Here is a 23218-nt window from a genome sequence, read left to right on the forward strand (position 1 = left end):
GTAAAAAACTGGTTTCCATTATTGCATCTTTTTAACTTTAGACAAAAATTGCCTCCATTCCCAACCTAATTTTATGTCACTAGTGGGAAATTTACCTACAAATGCATTTTGTTATTTGGTCTAAAAGCATTACATGAAGAGTGGATTGGTCCCTCTGTATTTTAGTGAACAGATTTGTCTAGATATAAACAATTTTATTTATATTATGCTCAATTCAATCATGTTAACATTTGTATGAATTTCAACCCCAAAATAAAGGCCCATAATTTGGGACTCAAAGACCTTGAAATTGCATCTGTAATAATCCTCAGCGCCAGGCATTTTGTAAATGTTCACAGATGATAAATTCTTTGGAAATAGGAAAGATGATGTGGGAAACAATGTTTATGTCTGAAATGGCACTGTTGAGGGAGACGATTTTTTCCAGAGAAGCTGGCTCTTCAGGCCCTGTCACCTGTTTGCTCATTGGTCTCATATGTTCCTTTGTTTAACATTAAATGTCAAGACCCTGCCCCATGTGTGACTGTGTGATTGGGCACTGGCACACAGGCAGAGCTGAGTAGAAAGGATATTGGTCCAGGAGTTGGAAAACTTGTCAGATGAAGCCCTGGGGACTAGTTCTGGCTGTCACACACAGATGTCCTGGAACACTCACTCTTCTCTGATCTTCACCTCACTTTCAGGTGTGATACTGACCCCCTGCTCTCCTCGTGAGGAGGAACTAATGGTTTGGAAAAAAACACTTTGTAAACTGTAAAGTAACATAAAGGGATATTGTGATAAAGTTAAGCTCCTTCTAAGATACACAAACTAACCAAGAGTATTTATTGTGCAGCTGTATAGAGAAAGGAGTTACTTCAGGCTGGGTTGATCAGAGTTGGAATTATTCTTGGTGCAGAATTTGAAGAATGTGTACGATTTCTAGAAGTGAATGCATGGGATCAGTACTCCAGACAGAGTGAGAGTGTGATATATATTCAGAGAAGAATTGGGAATTGCCATTTATTGAGCATGTACTGTGTGCCTGGCTGGGCTTAAGTGTGTATATGTGTGTGTGTGTGTGTGTGTGTGTGTGTGTGTGTGTAGAGTACTATCTAATCATCATTAGTTTTCCTCATATTTTGGATTGGGGCTATAAAACCTACTCATGGAGTGTAAGCATTAGAAATAATTCTGTATACTTACAGTTATGCTGTTTTTATTGAGATTTCTCCAACACTGCGAGTCAGATATCCCCAGTGGGAACATAACCTCTCTTCTTTCTTTGTTCGCCTTCACTGTACTGAAGCATTTCTTGGGGTCCGTATCCCTCTTTAGAGGGAGCCAGGAAGAGGCTGTTATAGATGTTAGATACACCTATCTGGATTATTTCAGCTCTTTTTTTCTCCCCTCAGAATGCTTCCCTTTTTTAATCCACCTGAATTCCAGTATAGGTTAATCATCCTAAAGCTTTGCTTGATGGTGTTACATCTACACCCAAGAACTTTCAAAGATCTGTTTTCCCCTAACTTTTACTGAGCATTTATTGTGTGCCATCCCACTGCTACATTCTGATTCTCATTTTAAGCCTCGTGGCAACCCTGAAGAGTAGGCACTGTTATTATCCCCATCTTACAGATAATGGAAGCCAAGCCTTAGAGAGACCAACTAAATAACTTGCCCAGAATCTTGCAGCTGACAAGCAGAGGAGGCTGGGCATGGACTCACCTCTGACTCCAGGCCTTGCTCCTGACCTCTGACCCATACGGTGCATTACTGAGTTGGGCATCTGAGGCCTTCCAGACTTGGAACCAAGATCTTTTCCAGTCTTTGCTTCTGAAGTGCCTCACACTTGAACCAGTATGACTTACAGGCTACTAAGAAGAGCGAGTGATTGATGTACAGTCTTCCTTTGTGATTTAAAATAATGAGGGCCTTTTATAGGCACTTGACTAAATTAAAGATTCAATGATATTGAAGTCATCCTTGAGTAAATATTTTTGAAATAAATTGACTGTATCTTTCTTTTAGGGAGCGTTAAAAGATGTCTAAATAATTACTGTAAATGATTAATTGTTGGGATTAATGATATCCAGGCTCTGTACTAAGGGCTCTACATTCAATCTGCACAATATTCCTATGAGGTCAGTACTTTTATTGTTCCATTTTACACATGAGAGGACTGAGGCGTAGAGAAATTAAGTAACTTGCTACAGTTACATGGTTAGTAGGTGGAGGAGGCAGGATATGAACAGAGGCAATTTGACTTGGGAGCCGGAATTCTTTGTCACTATGGTCTACTGCTTCCCATTTTGATTTCCTCAATTAACACTTGACACCAGCCCAAGAAATATTTTTGTCTATTTTATATCAGGGAAGGAGGACTGTATTTCCAAAGAGGGTTAATACTTTAGACAGAGACCTTATTTGGAGGAAAGGCTTATTAAAAAGTGTTACTCCAAGTCCCTGCCAGGCTGGAGGAGAGCAGCCTCTAGACATCACTGTTCTACCAGATCTGGTTCCTGCAGACTCTGGTACGTAGTTGAGCAAAGAGCATGACTTCTAGGTGCAGGTTAGTCAATATGGTGCGAAAAAGAAAAAGCACACGCACTTCGCATTGCCTGAAAATAGCATGTGTCAGCAGCTCTCTTCCAAGATGTAGAAACCACCCTGTAGCAGCTGCTCTCTGTGGAGGCATTAAGTGTTGTGAAGACACCTGTATGTGTCTAATTCCAGCCCAAACAAGTCTCCTTCCGGCTCATCAAGGTGGGGAGAGAACTTATCTAAATGGAGATTACTATTTTCAATAGAGTGACTTGTCTTGTCATTTCCTGTAGAGATTCTTCCCCCTCCACCTTTTTTAAAATTGAGGTATAATTTACATACAATAAGATATATGCATATTAAGTGTTCGGTTACATGGATTTTGACAATTTTCATACCCGTGCAACCACCAGCCAAAACTAGAAAATCCCCTTTATGTCCCTTTCCAGTCATGCCCTTGCTGTCTGGAGGTAACCGCATTCTGACTTCTCATAGATGAGTCTTGCCTGTTCTTGTATTTTATATAAATGAAATCATTCAGAGATATTCTGTTGTCTCTGGCTGCACTGTGGTATAAACTTACAGCGAAACACTCCTCAACAATAAAAAGGAATGAACAATGACACACACAATAGCATGGATGAATTGCCTCTAGGGTTATGCGTTAAAGTTTACGGGATTCATTTGCTTCACGCTACCTTCATATTCTTAGTAACCAAAATGACCCACAAAATTGGCTTCTTCGACTTGCCTACGATAGTGTGCAATTGCTGACTTCATTTTTTCTCCCTCTAATCTGTTATAATAAAATATCATCTTTAGAAGATGGTCTGTTTATACTCAACTTGTGGGCTATCACGATAATGACGTTTTAAGGGGATTAAAATTGTGGGGTGATTTTTTTAAAAAGGAACTATGTTAGGCATGTTACGTGGTATCTTTTTAGTACTTTCAAATGTCAGAAGGAGTAAGGGAAGCAGCAAAGCAGACCCAGCCTCTCCTGGATGGCTGTCCAGCGGGCCCTGGATGTTCATTTTCATGACTACTGCATGCTGTGTGCTGTGCACTTTTCATTGTCATGAGAGAGAATGTTAGGAAAACTATCCCCACAAGAACACAGCTTTTCTTGGCAAGTGAAATATGACTTAAGGAGCCAGAACTGGAGACATACGGTACTATGAATGGGAGCTGTGTTACTTTATTGGATCTGAGTCCAGGCACTATTTATACTGCAGCATATTCAGCACCAGATTGTTAAATCTTAATACTGAAACAGTGCATCATTTTAATATTTTTGTTCTGTTTATTCCCTGTTTTCAAGCATTATGTCAAGCATTGCGCATTCATTGATTTCATCTTGGACAGGACGTGTGCCCTGACCAGAAAGTTCATTTCCTATTATTGAAATTTCGCCCCATAGCTATAAAGCAGCATTTTGTGAAGCTTTTAAAAGTTCCCTTGGGTATACAGGTGTTCTCTGTCTTTGGTGATAAAATATATTTTTTGAAAGAACAATGTAGTTGGACTCACCTGCATTGTCAAAAATAAAAATAAAAATGCTGTTTCTCTTCTAACGCTAAAACATAGCTGTTTTGGATGTGTGACAATTTTTGATATCCTGGGGACCATTGGATTTTTCATAGCATACAAATAAAATGTTTGTTGCTGTGTTGTTTGTGAAATGGGCTTCTCTTTATTTTTCTTCATCTGTGTTATGTGCGCCCTGTGCACCAGATAAGATGGGTCCATCTTGTGAATAACTTAGCATTTTCACCACGTGTTGCTGAAGCTGTCCCATGAGTCTGCCCAAGTTTGACCAGGATTTTTATTCTCTCTCCATTGTCACGAGTGTTTACCATATGTAGCAGGAAACCCGCGGGGAAAGGGTACCACTGTCACTGTGAAAAGAACTGAGGAATTAAAAAAGGAAAAAAAAGGAAGTTGAAGGCATCTCTGCTATTTCTGATCTGTGGTCAATCATTGTGCTATGGAAAACAAGCCCTCTGCCTGGTGAAATGTGAATCTGGAAGTGAACTCTCACTGCTTCTTCAGCTCCAGATGCTATTCGCACTGGGGTTCACACCACAACCAGGATGTGACTGTGTGTGTGCTGAGCCCACACACAGGAATTTTCTTGTACAATTCAAAACCGAATCTTATATTTACTTAAGGCTTGCTTTTTTTTTTTTTTTTGTCTATGAAATCAGCAGTTCGGTATATTTAGCATCAGTCTTAAGTTAGACTGTGAAACAAGACTTTGGGGGAAGGAAGTATCCGTATGGTTTTCTAAGTAATTTAAGAAAGAGGAAAACATAAAAAAACTGATTGTCCATGATTAAACCTCATCCTTTCATTCTCATCTTCCTGTATAGTTAACTCAGTTGTCAGCCAGAAAGAAATAGTCTATTGCACTGGGTTGTAAAATATCTCTGAGTGGGCCTTGAATGTTGACTATTGGATGACCTTCCTAACATTGAACAAACAATGGGAGGGTTTAATAAATAGCAGATATGTGTTTATTATGTTTTTCTTCCCTGTGCAGGAATAATCAAGCTTGGGAGGTGGAACCCTCTCCCCCTCAGTTATGTGACAGATGCACCCGATGCGACAGTGGCCGACATGCTGCAAGATGTCTATCACGTTGTGACGTTGAAAATCCAATTACAAAGGTGGGTGTCTCTGAACATCTGCCCTTCCTAACTCTCAGAGCTGCTCTGTTGATCATAGAGTCGCTACAGAGATCAGCTCATCCTGTCCTTGTTAATTTCTAGACATTGGATGAAATGAAAAAAAAAGAAGAAGAAGTGGGGGGGGGGGGGGGCGTCACCAGGCATCTTTATAGTCCGCATTCCAACTGTTTTATGTTTTGTTTTCAGAAGCAGTGAAGTGGTAACCTAGGGGAAGCTTGATAAATCATTAAAAATCTGCAGCCTTTAAAGGGGAACTTTCCACAGCCCCTAATTTAATGAGTCCTCTGGTTAAATGCTTAGCACATAATATTTGAAGAATAAACACCTCTGCTGTTTCAGGCTTGTGTTTGAGGGGTGAGTTTGGTGCCCTTGTAGCCTGCTTACCAAGAAGGTGCTGGCACTGAACGTCTCTTGCTTTCTTCTCTGGTGGCCTGCAGAAGTTCTGGGGATGATTTCTTTTTTTCCGATACAGCATCCAGAACAAATTATGCCTCTGAAGAATCTAGAGTTTCTCTGCAGAGTCTTGTATTGTAAAGTGCCTGCAACTCATGTCATTTAATGAATATTGTCCTTTATTGTAAAGGTTTTGAATCTACCCCTTTCGGAGAATTTACACTTTAATAGGGACCCACCATTCCTGTCCTTGTCTAGGAATGCTTTAATGTCTTTTCTTTAGTTAGTTTTTTGTTAGCGAAGTGACATCTCTGGATTGTTCTATGAGGGTGAAGGGTAGGCCTTCAAATTTGATGAAGCATTTGTTTACATTTAACCTTAGGAATGTCCAATAATTAAGTTTAAATTGTGGAAGTTTATAATCACACTGTCATGCCATTTCTTTCAGTAGATTGGAGAAATCCTATTTTAAAAAAATTGGCATTTCTTCGTATCCGAAGTGACCGGTTTTCTCAGGCTAGTGTGAGAACCAACTGAAAGAGACCGTGATGGGCTCTATCAAGGTCCTAGAGAAGCAGTTTTGCTCCCTTTCCCTCATTTTGGGCCCACATTCAACCCTGTTCTTTGGTGGTTCTCCTAATGCTTCATAGGACCCAGGGGTGACTGCTGTACTCTGCATTTAAGGGTTTGCATGTCATTCATTCTTGCTCTGTTTTCCAGTTGTTCGAAGTTGGAAGACTTGCCTGCGGAGCAGTGGAACCACGCCACGGTCCGCAATGCCTTAAAGGAACTGCTCAAAGAGATGAACCAGAGCACATTAGCCAAAGAATGCCCTCTCTCCCAGGTCAGTGTCTTCAGGAGAAATGAAGACGCCAAGGGTGGGCTGTCTGGCAGGAGGGGCACTCCTGCTCAGACAGCTGTCTTTTATTTATATTCACACTACATCTTAGGTGGAAAAAAATATGGAGGTTGTGATGCTTTTTTTTTTGTAGAGGAGAACTTATCACTTACTGAGAGCTCTGATATAGTGGGAGTCACATTAAAACATTTTAAACTCACAGTCTTTAACTTCTCACATATGTCGTAGGAGGTAGGTATCAGTGTCTCCATTTTATAGATCAAGAAAACAAGGCTCAGAGAAGCACTTTACCTGCCTAAGCTTACTCAGCTGGTTAAGTGACAGGTTGCAACCCCAGCTGAGACCTCCCTTGCCAAAGCTCAGGCTCCAAATTACTGTGTTACTTGGTCAGTGAAATGGGTCAGCCATGCCAAACCCATCTTAATTTGTTTTTATTTGTTTATTGAGCCTTTTCTGGGTCTAGCAGAGAGAGATGATCTTTGCATCATACACACTTGTAGAGATTTGGGAGTGAGTTCACCACATGAAAATGCATCACGAGAAAAAGTGGTACTCTGTTTTTACTGAACTGATCATAAACTAAAACAAGCCACAAAAATAAGAGATTGAGAGGATCAAAGGGAGGAACAGCAGAAGAAAGGGCTTGCGGTTCCATTTGTGTTCATGGGTGAAGAAGGCCCCACTTTTTCTAATGATAAGATAATATTTTGGTGGCTATGGGGAGTGGCTTAGAACTGCTGTGAAATGAACTCAGGTTAACATTATTTAAAGCCATGAATGGAAATCCGTTTTCTGGTGTGAGTTGCTACACTTGATTTAAGACAGTAGACTGACTACATGTCTGTCAAATTCAAGGGAAGATGACAAGAACCATAGAAACTTGATGTGTCCTGAGCTATGTTCCAGGATAATAGTCTTTGGGGGAAGCAGGAAGCCTAGTGGTTGAGAGCTTGCACTGTGGAATCAGTCAGATCTGGATTCTTGTCCTGGCTCACAAGCTTTTGTGACCTCATCTTTATAAGCCTGTTTCTTTGTATGTAAAACCAGGAGAGTAATAGTTCTAAGTCATATAATGAGGAGTAATGAGATAAATCACATAAATTCTTGGCCTGGTACGTCGCATACAGTGATACTCCATAAATAGTACCAGCTGTTATTCCTGAGACATGATATTATTGGTGTGAACTGAATAATTTTTATATGCGTCTTGGAGAGCATTTTGGAATTTAGATCCTCTGAGACAAACCCTGCTATTAATATTTTTGCTTCCAAAAAATCAGGACGGCATGTACCTGAGTGGTAGATTGAAGGGGACACCGTCAGTTACATCCCTACTTTTGTGCTTACACCTTTCACATAGGCCATTTCAATACCTACCTGTAGGTATGTACATAGGTGCTAAAGCTTGTTGCTAGAATTTTGATTTATTCCAGTGTGATTGCTTATGAAGTTCTAAAAATAAATATTTTGAATTATTCTGATCATATACAGGGAATGGATAAAGAACAATTTAGGGAAACAATTTCAATCATTTCTCCTAAATTTTACAATTAGTCACAATTAATTTTCTCTTGGATTTACTTGAAAGTCAAATTGGGCTTTGCCTAGAAGTGGACAAGCTCCTAACAATATCACCAGTTCAGAATTTTATGCAGGGCTTTTGAGGCCTATGGGAATTTGGTCAAAATTGATCTACTGTGATTATTAGGTTTGGTTATAACTATAAAATGTGGCTAGAGGGACAGCCTGAGCGGAAAGAACCCACATTAGGGGCTGAGCACCCTGAGCTCTCATCTCAGTAATTTTTTTGTTTGTTTTTTTGGCCGTACCACGTGGCTTGTGGCATTGAACCCGGGCCCCGGCAATGGAAGCGCTGAGTCCTAACCACTGCACCGCCAGGGAATTCCCGAATCTCAGTTCTTTTATGTTGAATGTGTGATCCTGGGCAAGCCCATCCACTCTCAGAACCTCATTAAACTCGTCTGTAAACTGGGCATGATTGTATCCACATATGTCACGTAATTTGCAGGGTTGTCTTGAGATTCAAATGAGAACATCTTTACCCCTGCTGTAAAAATCCTCTTTTCTCCCCCATTTTCTGTTCTCATTGCTTGCCCACCTAGTTGCCCAACCTAAAAAGTTTCTTTGCTGTCACTCTCATATTAGATATAATGGATTCTACCACCTCTGTATCTAAAATCTTCCTCCTTTGTGCCATTGCCTTGTTTAGACTTTTGTCACCTCTCCTGTGAAATATTTTCAGTCATCCCGCATCATAATCTTTCTCCTGCCACCTGCTTCTCCAAAGCTAACATTGTGCCATTTCCTCGTCTACAAGCCTCCAGCGACTCCCCCTGCTCAGCCTGTAGGAAGAACAGACTGCATAGCATAGCCCGTGTATACCGTCAAGATGCCACTAACCTGATTTCCCACCGGTCGCCTTCCTCCCTCTACCTGCATCCACTCTGTGCTCCAAACCATGCAATTAATCGTTTTGAAACATTTACCATTGCTCAAACTTCACCAAAATATTCCCAAGGGTGGGAGCAACCTAATTAGTCCCATTAGCACTTCAAGTCTGACAAAGCAACTTCTTATGTTACTTGTACAATTCATGAAAAGCAATGCAGAGTTTACTCCATATACCTGTGTTTTTGCTATTTTTAAAAATGCCATACAAATCGCTTTACCTATCAAATTATTAACCTCCCCTGTCCACATGAGAGTAGTCCTCAAGGGAGATGTGCCATGTTAACCTGTGGCTTTGGTGGCCCCTGCACACAATGATGGTGACCTCAGAGTCCTTCAGCGTGACACTACCTTGCTTTTGCTATGCGATTTCTCTTGGCTAGCATGCGCTACTCTCTTCTGCTTGAGGAAAGCTTTCAAATTCCAGCTGGAAAGTCACTGCTGGTGAAGAACCCTGACCTTCTGATTAAAGTAGTTGCTGCTTCTGCTTTTAGAAGCCTTTTGGACACACCCCTGTCACAGCACTTATCACAGCCTGTTGTCAGTGTTATCTGCCAGTTCTCATCACTTAACTGCACTGCCCACAATAGCGGAAGCCATCTCTTATCTCCATGTTCTCAGCATTCAGCACAATGTATATCTTGCATGTTGTGGTTACTCTAATGCAGGAGTTCTAAACTTTGGCCCAGTTGAGCTTTGGGGCTGCATATTCTTAGTGGTGGGGGAATGTCCTGTGGTCCTGTGTATTGTGGGGTCTTCAGCAGCATCCCTGATCTCTATCCACTAGACGCCGGTAACATCCCCCCCTACCCAAACCCCCCGCCCTGTGACAACCAAAATGTCTCCAGACATTGCCAAGTGTCCTTTGATGGGAGGAAAATCACTCTTGCTTGAGAGCCACTGCTCTAGTGTATTTAATACATTCAATATTAAAATGTTTTAGAAAGTTTTATAAAATGTAAAGTTTGATTATTTACAGCGTTCTTGGCAGCTCTAAAATGTTTTGAACGAGAAACAGTGAATACAGTACTTTGGTGGTTGATGCCCAGTACATTTTCAATCAACCGGGGGCTCAGTTCTGTTGCTTAGATATGGAGGAGCTTAGATTTAGGCTTCTGGTATGCTGTGTGATTATGGAAAATCTCACTGGGGTAGTCCTTCTCAGCCAGCATGGGCATGTAATGTGGGCGCCTGAATTAATCCTATGACTGTTACCCTGAAACGTTCCGGATTATTCACTTAAATTGCATAGCTGGATTGCATTTTGGTGTGGAGATAAGCTCACTCATTTTGTTGGTGGCTGTCATAGAATAGGTGCATACATTTTTGTTCAGTCTGTGCAGTGTGAAAAAGAATGAATTTTTGTTCTGAGACAGTGAAACGGTGATTAAAAAATGTATTTTACCAGCTTTAGTGGAGTCCCAGTTAAGAGTCAGGTACTTTACAATGGGCTGGGGGTACAGAGGTGAGGATGAGAGAGAGATGAAGGTTTCAGTGTAGGACGAAGAGAGTGGAGCACCAAATGCTACTTACTTTAAAGCAGAACGGTAGATTATTGGGCTATCTAAAATATTCTCAGTTCATTAGGAAAAGATGCCTGCTTTTAACATAATTCTCCCTTACTACCCCCAAGCCAAACCATATTAGGTGTTTCCTCACTTAAGTTTGGCAATTGCATAAAAGAATGATTCCGTGGCTAGTATATATTTTCTTGAACATCCCAGTGGTCTACATTTCAAAAGAGCAGCCTTGAAGGCAGAAGGAAAGAGTGGAAAAGTCCATAAAAGGGCAACAATTGTAGGCTGAGGCATATATATTTAAAGGGAGGGAAGTCATGATTTAGCTGTATTCTGTCTGGCCAGGTGCTTGGAAAGTATAGGTTGTATTTGTGTGTCTGTGTATTTATTTTTGATTTCACCTTTCAAAATGTGTTTAAATGCTGACAGCCTCTTCCTTTTCCTCTGATGTCCCCCTGAGTCACCACTTCCAGCCTCTTCCATCAGCCCATAGTCTGTCCCAAGCATCCTAATTTCCTATACTTTTGACCCAGGTCTCCCTTATTAAAATGGTCTCTAACTGTTCCAATTTGAAAACATTATGAACACATCTTTCTATGGCTCACTAATTTTTTTACTGAAGGAAGAGTTAAAAGACAAAACCCCAGGTCCTCAGGGTTTCAATCCATTAAACTAAGAAGAGCTAACAGTGCCTGCCTTGATCACCTCATAGGTTATTAGGATGATCCAATGGAGACAATTTGCAAATGTAGGTGCACCTTCCAGTGTCCCCCTGCCTCTCCTCCTAATTTTATCTCTGCGACACTAGACATGCTTTAAAAAATTTTTTTTGTGGTAAAAATACGTAACATGAAATTTATCATTTTAACAAGTTTTAAGTTTACAGTTTTTAAGTGTACAATTCAGTGGTATTAATTACATTTACATGTTGTACGACCATCACCCACCCGCCCCCTCCTCCCCCGATCTATTTCCAAAATTTTTCATCGCCCCAGACAAAAGGTCTGTAATCATTAAGCAATAATTACCCATTCTTCTCTCCCCCAACAGCCCCTGGTAACCTCTATTCTGTTTTGTGTCTCTATGAATTTGCTTATTCTAGATGTCTCATAAAAGTAGAATCATAGAATATTTGTCCTTTTGTGCCGGCTCATTTCACTTAGCATACAGATACGTTTTTAAAGCAGCTCTGTCCCATGCCCCTAGTTGAGGTTTTATTGCCAAATATTTGAGGAGCAAGAGGACTGATGGGGGTTTTTGAACTGTGAAAAGGTTACTAGATTTCCAGTATGATGGTGATGTAGCGGTTATATAGTCTTTTAAAGACATAGATTGTAGGATAATGATTTCTGCCATCCTAGGCAAGTCTTGCCCATTTGGGGATCATTGAAGGAACAACTTAAATGTACAATATGCCAAAATAACGAGGCAGTGAAATCAAGCAGCCAATTGGGTCAATAGAAAAGAACAAATTGATCATGCCCTCATCTACAGACAAGTGGCTGATCAACTGCCTGGACCAGTATTGTCTTAACCAGTTGCCAACTGTTCATTTCATTTAATCTTAAATTCACGGGTGTAGTGGGGATGCATCCTGTCCCGTGTTAACGAGGTGCCAACTGTCCATTTCAGTTATTTTCATGCAAGGTTGTTTTAGATCACGGCCCAACCTCATGAACTCTTGTTGAAGAGGGCTCACAGGTGACAACTGCTAAATAATTCCCAGTGGGTGATTGAGATGACCATCTGAAATGATTGCATGAAGAGGAGAGAGCTGGCGTCCGCTGGCTCCACCTCTTCTGCGCTAAGCCTTCTATGCAGATCAACTCTGAATCCTTACAGCCTCTGAGGCAGGTATCAGTATTCCCCTTTCACAGACGAGGGTGCCCCTGTCAGACAAGCAAACCATTCGGCAGTCCCCTAGGGGAGGAGCTCTCGAATCAGCCCAGAGGAAGTGTTTCTTTCAGCTAGAATGGCAAAAGCTTTCCATTCTGAGAGTATAACTCAGAAATGGGGATGGAAAGGGATAGTAGAAAGTGGCCAAGTAACATTAATTTTTCATGATAAAGTAATTCCTCCAAATTACTTTTTTCCCTTTCCTATAACCTTAATTGGAGTATCATTATGATCTCATGTTTAATATGTTATTTAACATATTACCAAGCAGAATGACAAGGCTGAAAACAAGCGAAGAATGCATATATCATTCATTGCCTGCATCATGCTCTGTCCTCTGTGTCCAGGTGGGAAGGGAGGCCGTGAGATGCCAGCTTCTCCCCCTACTTCTTGCTCAGACAGGGCATTCTCACCTATGGAACGTGTAACCATTCACTTTGGTTTTAAAATGTTGTTTTTTACAGTGAGTCTATTATGCATCTGCGGTTTAGCTACTCTTAGTATAATTTTGCTGTTCAAACAAATCTCACTAAGCCAAAGGGAAAGTGGTGAGAGATACCCAATTATTTTATCTTTCTTTTTTGCGGGGAGGAAAAGGGGATGCTCAGATCTCTGTCTTTCCAAGTATATTGTACAAATCATCTTAACCTGTGTTTATTGTTTTGCTTTTTCTATTAAGTTTTAAATTGCCTTTAGGTTCCTTAGCTTTCTCTGATTCTACACTTCTTAACTCATATAAGGGGCTGAAACTTTTTGTTTTATTTTTTGTCACCTTGTTTCTTGCTTTGTCTAAAGCATTGGTTGCAGAATCCACTTTGAGCTTGTGCTAGCAGATGGAGATGGTGATGAACATTTCCCATGAAAGAGTGTGGCCTGGTGGTAGTGTCTCTTTGTGGTGCTTCCTGCTGCTATTTGACTTTGGGCAAGATGCTTCTTCATTCTGAGTTTCTGAGCCCTTGGTTTGAAAAATGCAAGCACACATAATCACAGGTGACGTCTCTTCTCTGGGCTAGTCAAAAACAAACAAGTGAGTTTAAAATTTGTCTCAGGAAGCTAAAAGAAAATTTATTTTTCTTAGCTATATTTCTACTTAGCTGTAATAAGTATTAATAACAATACTATAATATTCTCCTGCAGTTGGCTTAGAGCAAATTCAAATTAGCTAATAAGCTTTGCAGTAACTAATTCTGATATATCTTGATTCCTCAAAACCTTATTTTATTAAAAAATAACTTTTAAATGTAAGTGGCAGATGTGTCAGAGTGACTGCAAATGAGGAAACTTAGATTTTTGTCCCCCATCTACATTCTTCATATTTAAAATTCCATGATTGATTACAAAGAAGCCTGAAACTTTCAAAAATTTTTCTGTAGTTAGGAAGACATGTTAAACCTTCCTATTTATTTTAATATGTAATATTTTTCATAAAATAGCTTTGTCTACAATCACTGTCTGTGTGCTATTTATGGCTGTGACTAAGGATGAGAGGGGCTGCCTCGATTGCCCATCGCACATGTCCTCCTCCTTTCTTTCTCACATCCCACCACCATGAGAAGTGAAGCATGCTTCCTAAATGCAAAGTCATTTTAATATTATTAGTCATTGAATATTAGCCTATTTAATTATAATATAAATATTGATATTTAATAAAACATAGTCCCTTTGTTTAAGTGTTAAAAATAACAGCACACATATCTTCTGGGTTATTTGTATCAGTATTGCTTTATATTAACATGGATGCTGAGGAGGTGGTTGTATTCTGGATTGAAAAAGTGATTCATATCGTGTTCATTTATCAAAAAGGTGGAGGTATTCTAAAAGTCCAATTGTATGGTTGCTCTTGAATGATTGGAAAACATAAAAGAGCAATGTAGACTACAAAATTATATACATATTTTTAAAAGCAGTGAATGGAAATTAGATATTTTTTGGCAGGGTGGTAGGTGGGAGAGATTTTAATTATTACTCATCCCATTTTGCAGCAACTGTATCTCATCAGGTCTAAGATGCTACTGATTGTAAGATGTATCCCAATTTCAGTGATATTAAAATACAGTCAGGGCTTCCCTGGTGGCGCAGTGGTTGAGAATCTGCCTGCCAATGCAGGGGACACGGGTTCGAGCCCTGGTCCGGGAAAAACCCACATGCCGTGGAGCAACTAGGCCCGTGAGCCACAACTACTGAGCCTGCGCGTCTGGAGCCTGTGCTCCGCAACAAGAGAGGCCGCGATAGTGAGAGGCCCGCGCACCGATGAAGAGTGGCCCCCGCTTGCCGCAACTAGAGAAAGCCCTCGCACAGAAACGAAGACCCAACACACAGCCAAAAAAAAAAAAAAAAAAAAGTACAGTCATCCCTTGGTATCCCAGGAGACTGGTTTCAGGACCTCCACGCGGATACCAAAATCCTCAGATTCTCAAGTCCCTTGTATAAAATGACATAGTACTTGCATATAACCTACACACATCCTCCCATATACTTTAAGTCATCTCTAGATTAAATGCTATGTTAATAGTTGCTGGGGTGTGTGTGTAGAAAATTCAAGTTTTGCTTTTTGGAACTTTCTGGAATTTTTTTTTTCCCAAATATTTTCAATCCACAGTTGTTTGAATCCCTGGATGAGGAACCCATGGATATGGAGGGATGACTGTATTTTTAAAACGTGGCTGTAGAATGGATGCAATGTGGTAAATACAGATTCTCTGTGCCCCAGGACCTCTGGAGAACACTATTCCTTGTAGAGTAAAAGTCAGCATGTGCTGGGTCTGTGTTAGCCCCTTTCAATTTTGTTTATAATGAATTAAGTTTTGATGTTTTAAAAGTAAATTGACATAACATTAAGATGACCTTGTAGTGTGCGTCCAGAGTATTCTAGCGAGGCCTAGTGGTTCAGACTCAGGCTTTGAGAATATAGCAGTCTAATTTAGGGTTAGAAAATGTTCATAATTGAAACTGTAATGGTAAGACATAACATGACCTTTCATCTTAAATATCCCCAAGATGTACCTCTTCTGTTTTTAAAGCTCTCTCAGGTTGAATTATAAAAATTTGTATCAGTAGAGCTACTTTAAGGGTCAACTAACTGTAAAGACCTGCAGGGAGTTAATATGAATAAAAGGTGCCACACATTTGAAGAGACATTTCTGGTGACTAAAGTTTCTCATGTTATAGGAAACTGTCTTTATTTGCTACCCAGTTCCTTTGCTCAGTTCATAGCTTAAACCTATTTATTTTTTGTTCTGTGGTCAGCAGAGTTAGAAACTCACTTATAATAATATGGGGAAGAGAACAAACCTGACTGAGTCTCTGGGTAGCCAACTCCTTTTTTTTCCTATTACCTTTTAATTATTATTATTGTTATTATTTTATTATATAAGTTTCAGATGTACAGCATTTACTGTTTGACATCTGTGTATACTACAAAGTGATCACCACCACAAGTACAGTTGCCTTCCATCACCATACAGTTGAGCCCCTTCACCAATTTCACCCACCCCAAAACCCTCCTCCCCTCTGGTAACCACTAATCTGATCTCTGTATCTATTAGTTTGTTTTTATTTTATTTTTATTTTTTTTAGGATACCATGAGTGAAATCATACAGCATTTGTGTTTCTCTGATTTATTTCACTTAGCATAATGCCTTCAAGGTCCATCCATGTTGTTGCAAATGGCAGGATTTCATTCTTTTTTTATGGCTGAGTAGTATTCCTCTGTGTATATATACCACATCTGCCAACTCCTTTTTAAATGAGTGTGAACCGACTCTAGTGTAAGACCATCTGGTGATGAAACCAGCAGAAGCCCAGGTATTCATTTTCTTGCCACATAGATTGGCACTGGCCACTAACACAAGCATGTCAATGAAGATGCATCTGGAGCAAAGACAAAGTAGGAAGTCCAGGGAGTGGGGGAAATGTGGATTATCTGAGACCAGAGTAATATGGATTTGTGTCCTGGTCTTATGGGCCAGGAAGAGTTGAGGGGCAGCTGCAGGCAGTACTTAAAACACTTTCCATTTTAATCTGCTTTCTAGATCACTTTGTGATAGGAGGTTTAGCTCTGGCTTCTGCCATGGCTATATATCTTCTGCCTTTCCAGAGGGTAACATTCATACAAACAACATAGAAAAATGACAAGTACATTTGCAGTTATTCACATACACCAGAGTAGCTGGTGCATCTGTTATTAGGCTGCTTTCATGTTAAATTTTTCATTATTTTGACATTTCAGTTTGGCATTTTTAAATTTCATCTTTGTCCCTTTTCATCTGTTATATTTCAGTGACTCAGATATCCCACATCAGAACCGTGTTAGACACAAGGGAGAGAAAAAAAAAGAAACAGACAGAGTCACTGTTCTCAAGGATCTCACGAACTGGGACAGAGAGAAAAGCTCAGCCCAGAGAGGGAAGGAACTAGCCCAGCTAGCCAAGAGACTTCTTTACTCCTTTGTTTTAGTAACATACAAAGCAGAACCCTGCCTCAGGAAGATTAGGATTCCATTGATCCTCTAAGGCAGCAGGCAAGGCTCCAAGTTCTGTGATACACTCAGGTGATACTGGCTCTTTGTGTTCCAGGGCTGTGTCCAGATCCTCAGATTAAAAGAGTTCCCTTTACTATCTCCCCTTAGAGAACAGAATTGTCATTTAGAGATCAGCAACTGCAGGGAGGATAGCCATCTGCTATATAGAAAGAACCAGAGGTTTCTGTGAATTGGATTAGGACCTACCTCCCCCATCAGTACTGCATAGTGATTAAAAAAGAGGGAGTCTGTGGGCTCATAGAGGAAACTGTCTTAAATGGGAGTCTATGCAGGACTGTCTACTGGCATTTGAACCTAAATAACTTGTCAATGCCTTGATTTATTGTTATCCTTTTTATCTTGACTACTTTGTCGAAATGACATTAGAAGTTCCAAGATTTCCCTCAACTGTTCCATATCTGGGGAAAACTTTTTTAAGAAAGATGAGATTTCAAGGCAGGATATAAAGCCTTACGTAGGTCATTTGGATCTCTTGACTCGTTTATGTCCATTTGTTTTTAGACAGAATTTGCAGAAATAAAATCTATGTATAAAACATACACATGTACTATCACAGTCATTCAGGTATAAGTTAACATCTGCCACGAATGTTGGTCCAAACATGCCATATTGACTGAAAACATATCTCTGTATGAAAGTGAATTCAAGGTGTGCAGTTACAATTTTTAATTTTTCAGTGGTAAGTTAGGTTATGCTCCCTTTCTCTTTCCTGTTAACTGCAATTTCAAACAAATCAGCTAAAGGGTTGAGCTGAGGAGAGAGAGGAGTATGAAGAACAAGAAGGAATCAGGTACTTAAACACTCAAAGTTTTAGCTTTGATGCATTTTTGCTTGAAACACAGAACAAGTGTTATGTTTAGTTTCCCCTGCTCTAAAATAGCACTGTTAATTTTTTCATTTGGTGAATTTTCACACAAGTGCTAATCACACGTTTCTATAAATCATATTAATTTAACTTATTTCCCTAAATGTTGTTCTGTAGTGTGTAGCACGGATGTTCTCAGATTCTTGGCTGTGTAAGCTTGGTGCAGTTGGAAGCGGAACAGAAACATCTGAGAGGCATTATTTGGATTACAGATGCAGGAGCATCTGATCTCACCTTTTGCTCGGGTTCCTAAATCACAACTGTTCTTTCCCTTTGCATTCAATCTGTGTGTCCTGCGCCCTCCATCTTTGACATTGCTCCAGGGTTGGTTTTATGGAGAATGCACTGTCATCGTACAAGTTAAAGGGATAGTAAGTTTCGTTCATCATATTTAATAGTTTAGTTTGCAGGAGGGTGACTGCTTCAAATTTAAAAGACAAAGGAGATTGGTATGGACTATATAATGTGCCTTTTCTTGTCCCTGAAGAGGAATACTCATATTTATGGAAAAATAACTGTTTTTTTTTTCTTTACAGAGTATGATCTCATCCATTGTAAATAGCACATATTATGCCAACGTGTCAGCAACCAAGTGCCAGGAGTTTGGGAGATGGTATAAGAAGTACAAGAAGATTAAAGGTAAACTGACTTTTATTTTTGAAGCCTATTTTCAGTTTCTTAGGTCAAGGAGTTGTTGATTCTTGGGAATTTATGCTAATTTAGATACAATTGTTAATAAAATTTTATATACTTTTTTATAAAGGTAGGATTCTTTTTTTTAATTGTAAGTATAGTTGGTTTACAATATTGTATTAGTTTCAGGTATACAGCAAAGTGATTCAGTTATACATGTATATATATATATGTATATATATATGTGTATTTTTTTCAGATTCTTTTCCATTTTAGGTTATAAGATATTGAATATAGTTCCCTGTGCTATACAGGAAAGCCTTGTTATTTATCTATTTCATATATAGTGGTGTTTATCTGTTAATTCCATACTCCTAATTTATCTGCCCCCTTCTTCTTTGGCAACCACAAGTTTGTTTTCTATGTCTGTGATTCTGTTTCTGTTTTGTAAATAAGTTCATTTGCATTATTTTTTCGAGATTCCACATATAAGTGATATCACATAATATTTGTCTTTCTCTGTCTGACTTCAGTCAGTATGATGATCTCTAGGTCCATCCATGTTGCTGCAAATGGCAATATTTCATTGTTTTTCTGTGGCTGAGTAATATTCTGTTGTATGTATATACCACATCTTTATCTATTCCTCCGTTGATGGACACTTAAGTTGCTTCCATTGCCTTGGCTGTTGTAAATAGTGCTGCTATGAACATTGGGGTGCAAGATAAGATTATTAATATTTTCATCAAGAGATCCAGATTAGCTCCCTTAAAACTAAGATGGTGTTAGAACTAAAGTAAAATTCTTAGCATAATATATGAAGTGTGTAGTTTTCACAAGAGATGCTTGTGAAGGCTGAGATCTTTAAATATATTTTGAAGTTGTATATTTCAGATAGGCATGTCTATTTAAAAAGCTCAATCAATAAATCATTTTCATTAATTTATTAATGAAAAAAGCAGTCATTCTAGGTTAAATCAGCACTTATAGTTTAAATACCAATTAGCAAATTGAAGTGACTGTGTGGTATCAGGAAATCTTTGGTCAGAAATGGAGTTTTGATGTTGTGTTTATTTGGAGACAATTCCAGAACAGTGGTTAAAGCAAAGGGACTCTGCAGTCAGGAGGACTTGTATTCAAATCTTTGTGTTCTGTTTACTAGCTGTGTGAGCTTGAACAAATTATTTAACTTCACCAAGACTCAATCTCCTTATCTGAAAATTGGAAGTAATAAAAGTAAGTAAGTCACTGGCTAGCTGTGAGGACTAAAATACGATAATACTGGCACAAAGTAATCTCTTAATAAACAATAGCTATAATATTGTAACAATAATTAATAGTAGTAATTCTACTAGCAGCAATATATTATATATAGAATTATATCTGATCCTGAATATACCATTCTCATACAATAAATGGCATGCTATTTAGGCCATCCAGCCCTTTAAATATATGCGATATTTTGCCTTTGCAAATTTGTCAATGCTGGAAAAATTCTGTTGTTCTCACCCCACTTCAAATGCTATTCAATTCAAATGCTACCAACCCCTGAGGGGATTGGGGGATATTTTGGTAACAGAACAGGTTGACGTTTGAGGGTCCTTCTAGTTCATATTTTGCATGATTATGACATCATTCATCGTGCTTTATTATAGGTATTCAGAGACTTGCTGATGGTTCACTGCCCCTGTTGAGAGGGTTAAATGACAATTTATGGTGGGCAGGTAAAAGTAAAGGATTAATTTCTTTGTTTTTACTACCTGTAGTTTTCCTCTAGGGAGACAGTATGGAAGTAATGCCTCTTGGCTGTTGAGTATTTGGGAGTTTGTTTACAAGGTTACCTTTGGAGAAAATGAGCTTTATTTGCATTGGTGGCACATTTCTGATTACAAAGGAATGAGAGCATTTTATGCTAAATATACAATTTATAAGGAAAGTCAAGTCGTTGAACTACCCAGGAGAAATTAAGTTCACTAAAAATTGAATTAAGATCCATTCCTTTTCAATATATTCTAAAATTCTTAGGACCCTCTAGTTTCTGGCTTGGGTACTTGCTTTACAATGTTATTAATATTAACTCTTGTACAGGATAAGATGAATAACTCCTTCTCATTGTAAGACATGATTGTGTGGTTCGGAAGTGTTTCTTTTCTGTAAGTGTTGTCTCCAAGTTTTTCCTTTAAAATCAGATTGTTGAAGTGCTTGAACAATATCCTCTTTGGCTAAAAATCAAAAGAATCACGCAGCTTCAAGGTCATTTGTTAGATCCAATTTACTTTCTATTATAAGAGAAAGGAAGAGAGCGTTCTCTTTTAATAGTCTGGAGTATAATTCCAGATTCAGAAAGACTGGAAACTCTTCACTCTAGTGTTTTCAGAATCGCCACTACAGAATCTGTGTGTGTGTGTGTGGTTTGTGTGTGTATATATGTGTTCACACACACATTAACACTTATGTCTTCTACTTTTCTCCTTTCTTTCTTAGCAAGTCAATTCTTCAAGCTCTATTTTTTTCTTCAAGATAGTAAATGCACAGTTAAATCTTTAAGTGCCATAAAAGCAGACTGAGACCTTGATTTCAATCAGGAGGTCAAGGATCCACACCTGAAGAGGCGGCCAGCCGCTGTGTACACATGCTATTCCAAGAGATGGAGCTAGTCATTGCTGTTAAAAAGTGTGTGTGTGCATGTGTGTGTGTCAGTAGGAGGAGAAAAGGGAAGGTTAAGGTATGTGTGAAGTAAACACAAGCTGCCGTAAAACAGTTCAAGTGGTGTTGATTCATCAACCAAGGGAGTGGGAGGAAAAACAAAGAATTCATGACAGGTATAATGGTGTAGAGAAAATAAACACCCCGGAGAAGTGCATTTTCTTAACTTTCCACCTTCAGAGAAAAGGAAGTGTTGGACCTATGCAGGAACATTTCAGTCCTTAGAAGCTTTATGCTGTGAATAGATGTCACTGTGGGAGTTCCTATCTAGTAGAATCCATTTCTCGTGAGAAAGCAATGATTTTGTTTGTAAAATTTCTATTTGTGTCCATCCATTTTCAAAAAAAAAAAAAAAAAAAAGCAATGAATTTCAAATCTGGAAATAAAGTAGCAAAACCAGAATTCTACCTTAGGGCTCTTCCTGAGAGCGCAGAAGTCAGAGTCCTCTGTCTTTCCGTGTCTCCCCTCCCCCACCTTGTTTCCATTCCATAGTTACCAGTTTACATGTATCATTGCTGATATTCAGTATAGAAGAAAATCTCAAGCTAGCTTACTGATGTCTCAAACTAAATGCAGGCTACATTGTTAAATATGTTTCCTATTATCTGCTAATGTCTGTTTTAATAAAACAGTGGGAACTAAATGGTTGCTTCTTAATCAAAACCATGATTTCCCAAACATAAGCTATGTGATTCTGTTACAAATTGCCACATATAGATCTCCTAGGTCAAATTTTTTTTCTCTTCTCATAGAAATAAACAGTAAAATAATTATATACTCTGAAAGATCAAAGTGAACATGACTAAAACCTGGCAAAAATAAAAGTCTACTGAAAGGTTTTAGGAAAAAGAGATCAGATTGCAAATTCTATAGTTAATGCTTAAATAAATATGAGAAAAATGAATAATCAATAATTTGATATCATTAAAAACAGATGTAAAGACTATATACAAATGGAATTGTCTAAATTTTGAAGTAAACATTTTAATGTGCATTTTTTGAATTTGTTGTTATTATAGCTAAACTATTTACACTTATTCTTTAAAAAGTCTTAAGTTGCTTTGGCTTAGCATGTTAACGTTATTTTCCCCAGTGATCACAGCAAAGCACATTCTGTTTACCTTTTTCCTTTAATTTCAAAGGCAATCATAGTTGACACAGACATATTTGAGTTAACATTAGTGTTAATTCAGGATAGATGGGGAGACAGTTTGTGTACTCTGGTTTTAAAGTTCAGAACCATGAACCTGCTTCCCAGGAGTTTTTGATACTGAAGAAAACGAAGTGGTTGAATGTGGTAGTTGGTTGGTTCAGATGGCATTTTTTTAATTGCTGTTCATCTCATGCTGTAATTGCTTCTGGCCCAGATTTTACAATGTAGCTCTCATAACCTCCCAGGATTCAGAAAAATACATACATTTTGTGGGAAAACAAAACAAAACAAAAAGACCAATATTAACGGTTGTTTAATGTGTAGGAGTCTTAGTGTTGGACCCAAGGATAATCCACTGGGACCTAGAAACATTCATGCTATTAATTATTTTCAAGAATTTTGGGGGTTATGTGGGATTTACCTATCAATTTTTCTTTCATAGGTTCTACGCATTTTATTAAAACAATATTTTTAACCTCACTCTTCTTTTGGATGAAGTCTATTTAGACATACACTTGCCCCATCAGTTTTATGAAACTAAGTGGCAATTGTGTGCAGTACTATTATTAATTATACTATTATGGCAATCTAATTCTGCAAGGGATCTTATAAGAATAAGAAAGTACCTTAACAAAGAAGCGCTCATATGTTTTAAATGTTTCCTAATTAAAAATTAATCAATTAAAAGAAAATAATTTTATATTTAAAGTGTTTTTCATCTGGCACCAAAAGCAAAACGAACTGCCGTCTTTGGTCAGGTCGGTTTCAAGTATTTAATATGTCACAAGAATTAAGGGGTCATTGAAAGTTCACAAAATTCTAGTGGATATCTCAAAATTATTTGTGTCATAAAATAATACCACCAGAATGAATGGACCTAACCAAACCCTACACTGTGGCCAGAAAGCAAAATTATCCCCATACTTTCCTTTTCTCAGTCATTGCTCAAGGAGCCCCTGATTGCTAGTTGTCT

At 38.7% G+C, this 23218-nt stretch overlaps 1 protein-coding gene across 3 annotated transcripts in view; it reads left to right on the forward strand.

Moving 5' to 3' along the window:
• Positions 1–23218, forward strand: part of SATB2 (SATB homeobox 2) — a 191952-nt gene that overhangs the window by 73174 nt on the left and 95560 nt on the right. For all 3 annotated transcript variants that reach the window (XM_068544717.1, XM_068544715.1, XM_068544716.1), the window contains 3 exons: positions 5066–5192; positions 6327–6450; positions 18290–18392. In XM_068544717.1, the coding sequence (XP_068400818.1) occupies positions 5066–5192; positions 6327–6450; positions 18290–18392 (354 nt within the window). The remainder of the gene's footprint in view (positions 1–5065; positions 5193–6326; positions 6451–18289; positions 18393–23218) is intronic.

The sequence above is a fragment of the Eschrichtius robustus genome, chromosome 5 (genome assembly GCF_028021215.1).
Source record: "Eschrichtius robustus isolate mEscRob2 chromosome 5, mEscRob2.pri, whole genome shotgun sequence".
Taxonomy (NCBI): Eukaryota; Metazoa; Chordata; class Mammalia; order Artiodactyla; family Eschrichtiidae; genus Eschrichtius; species Eschrichtius robustus.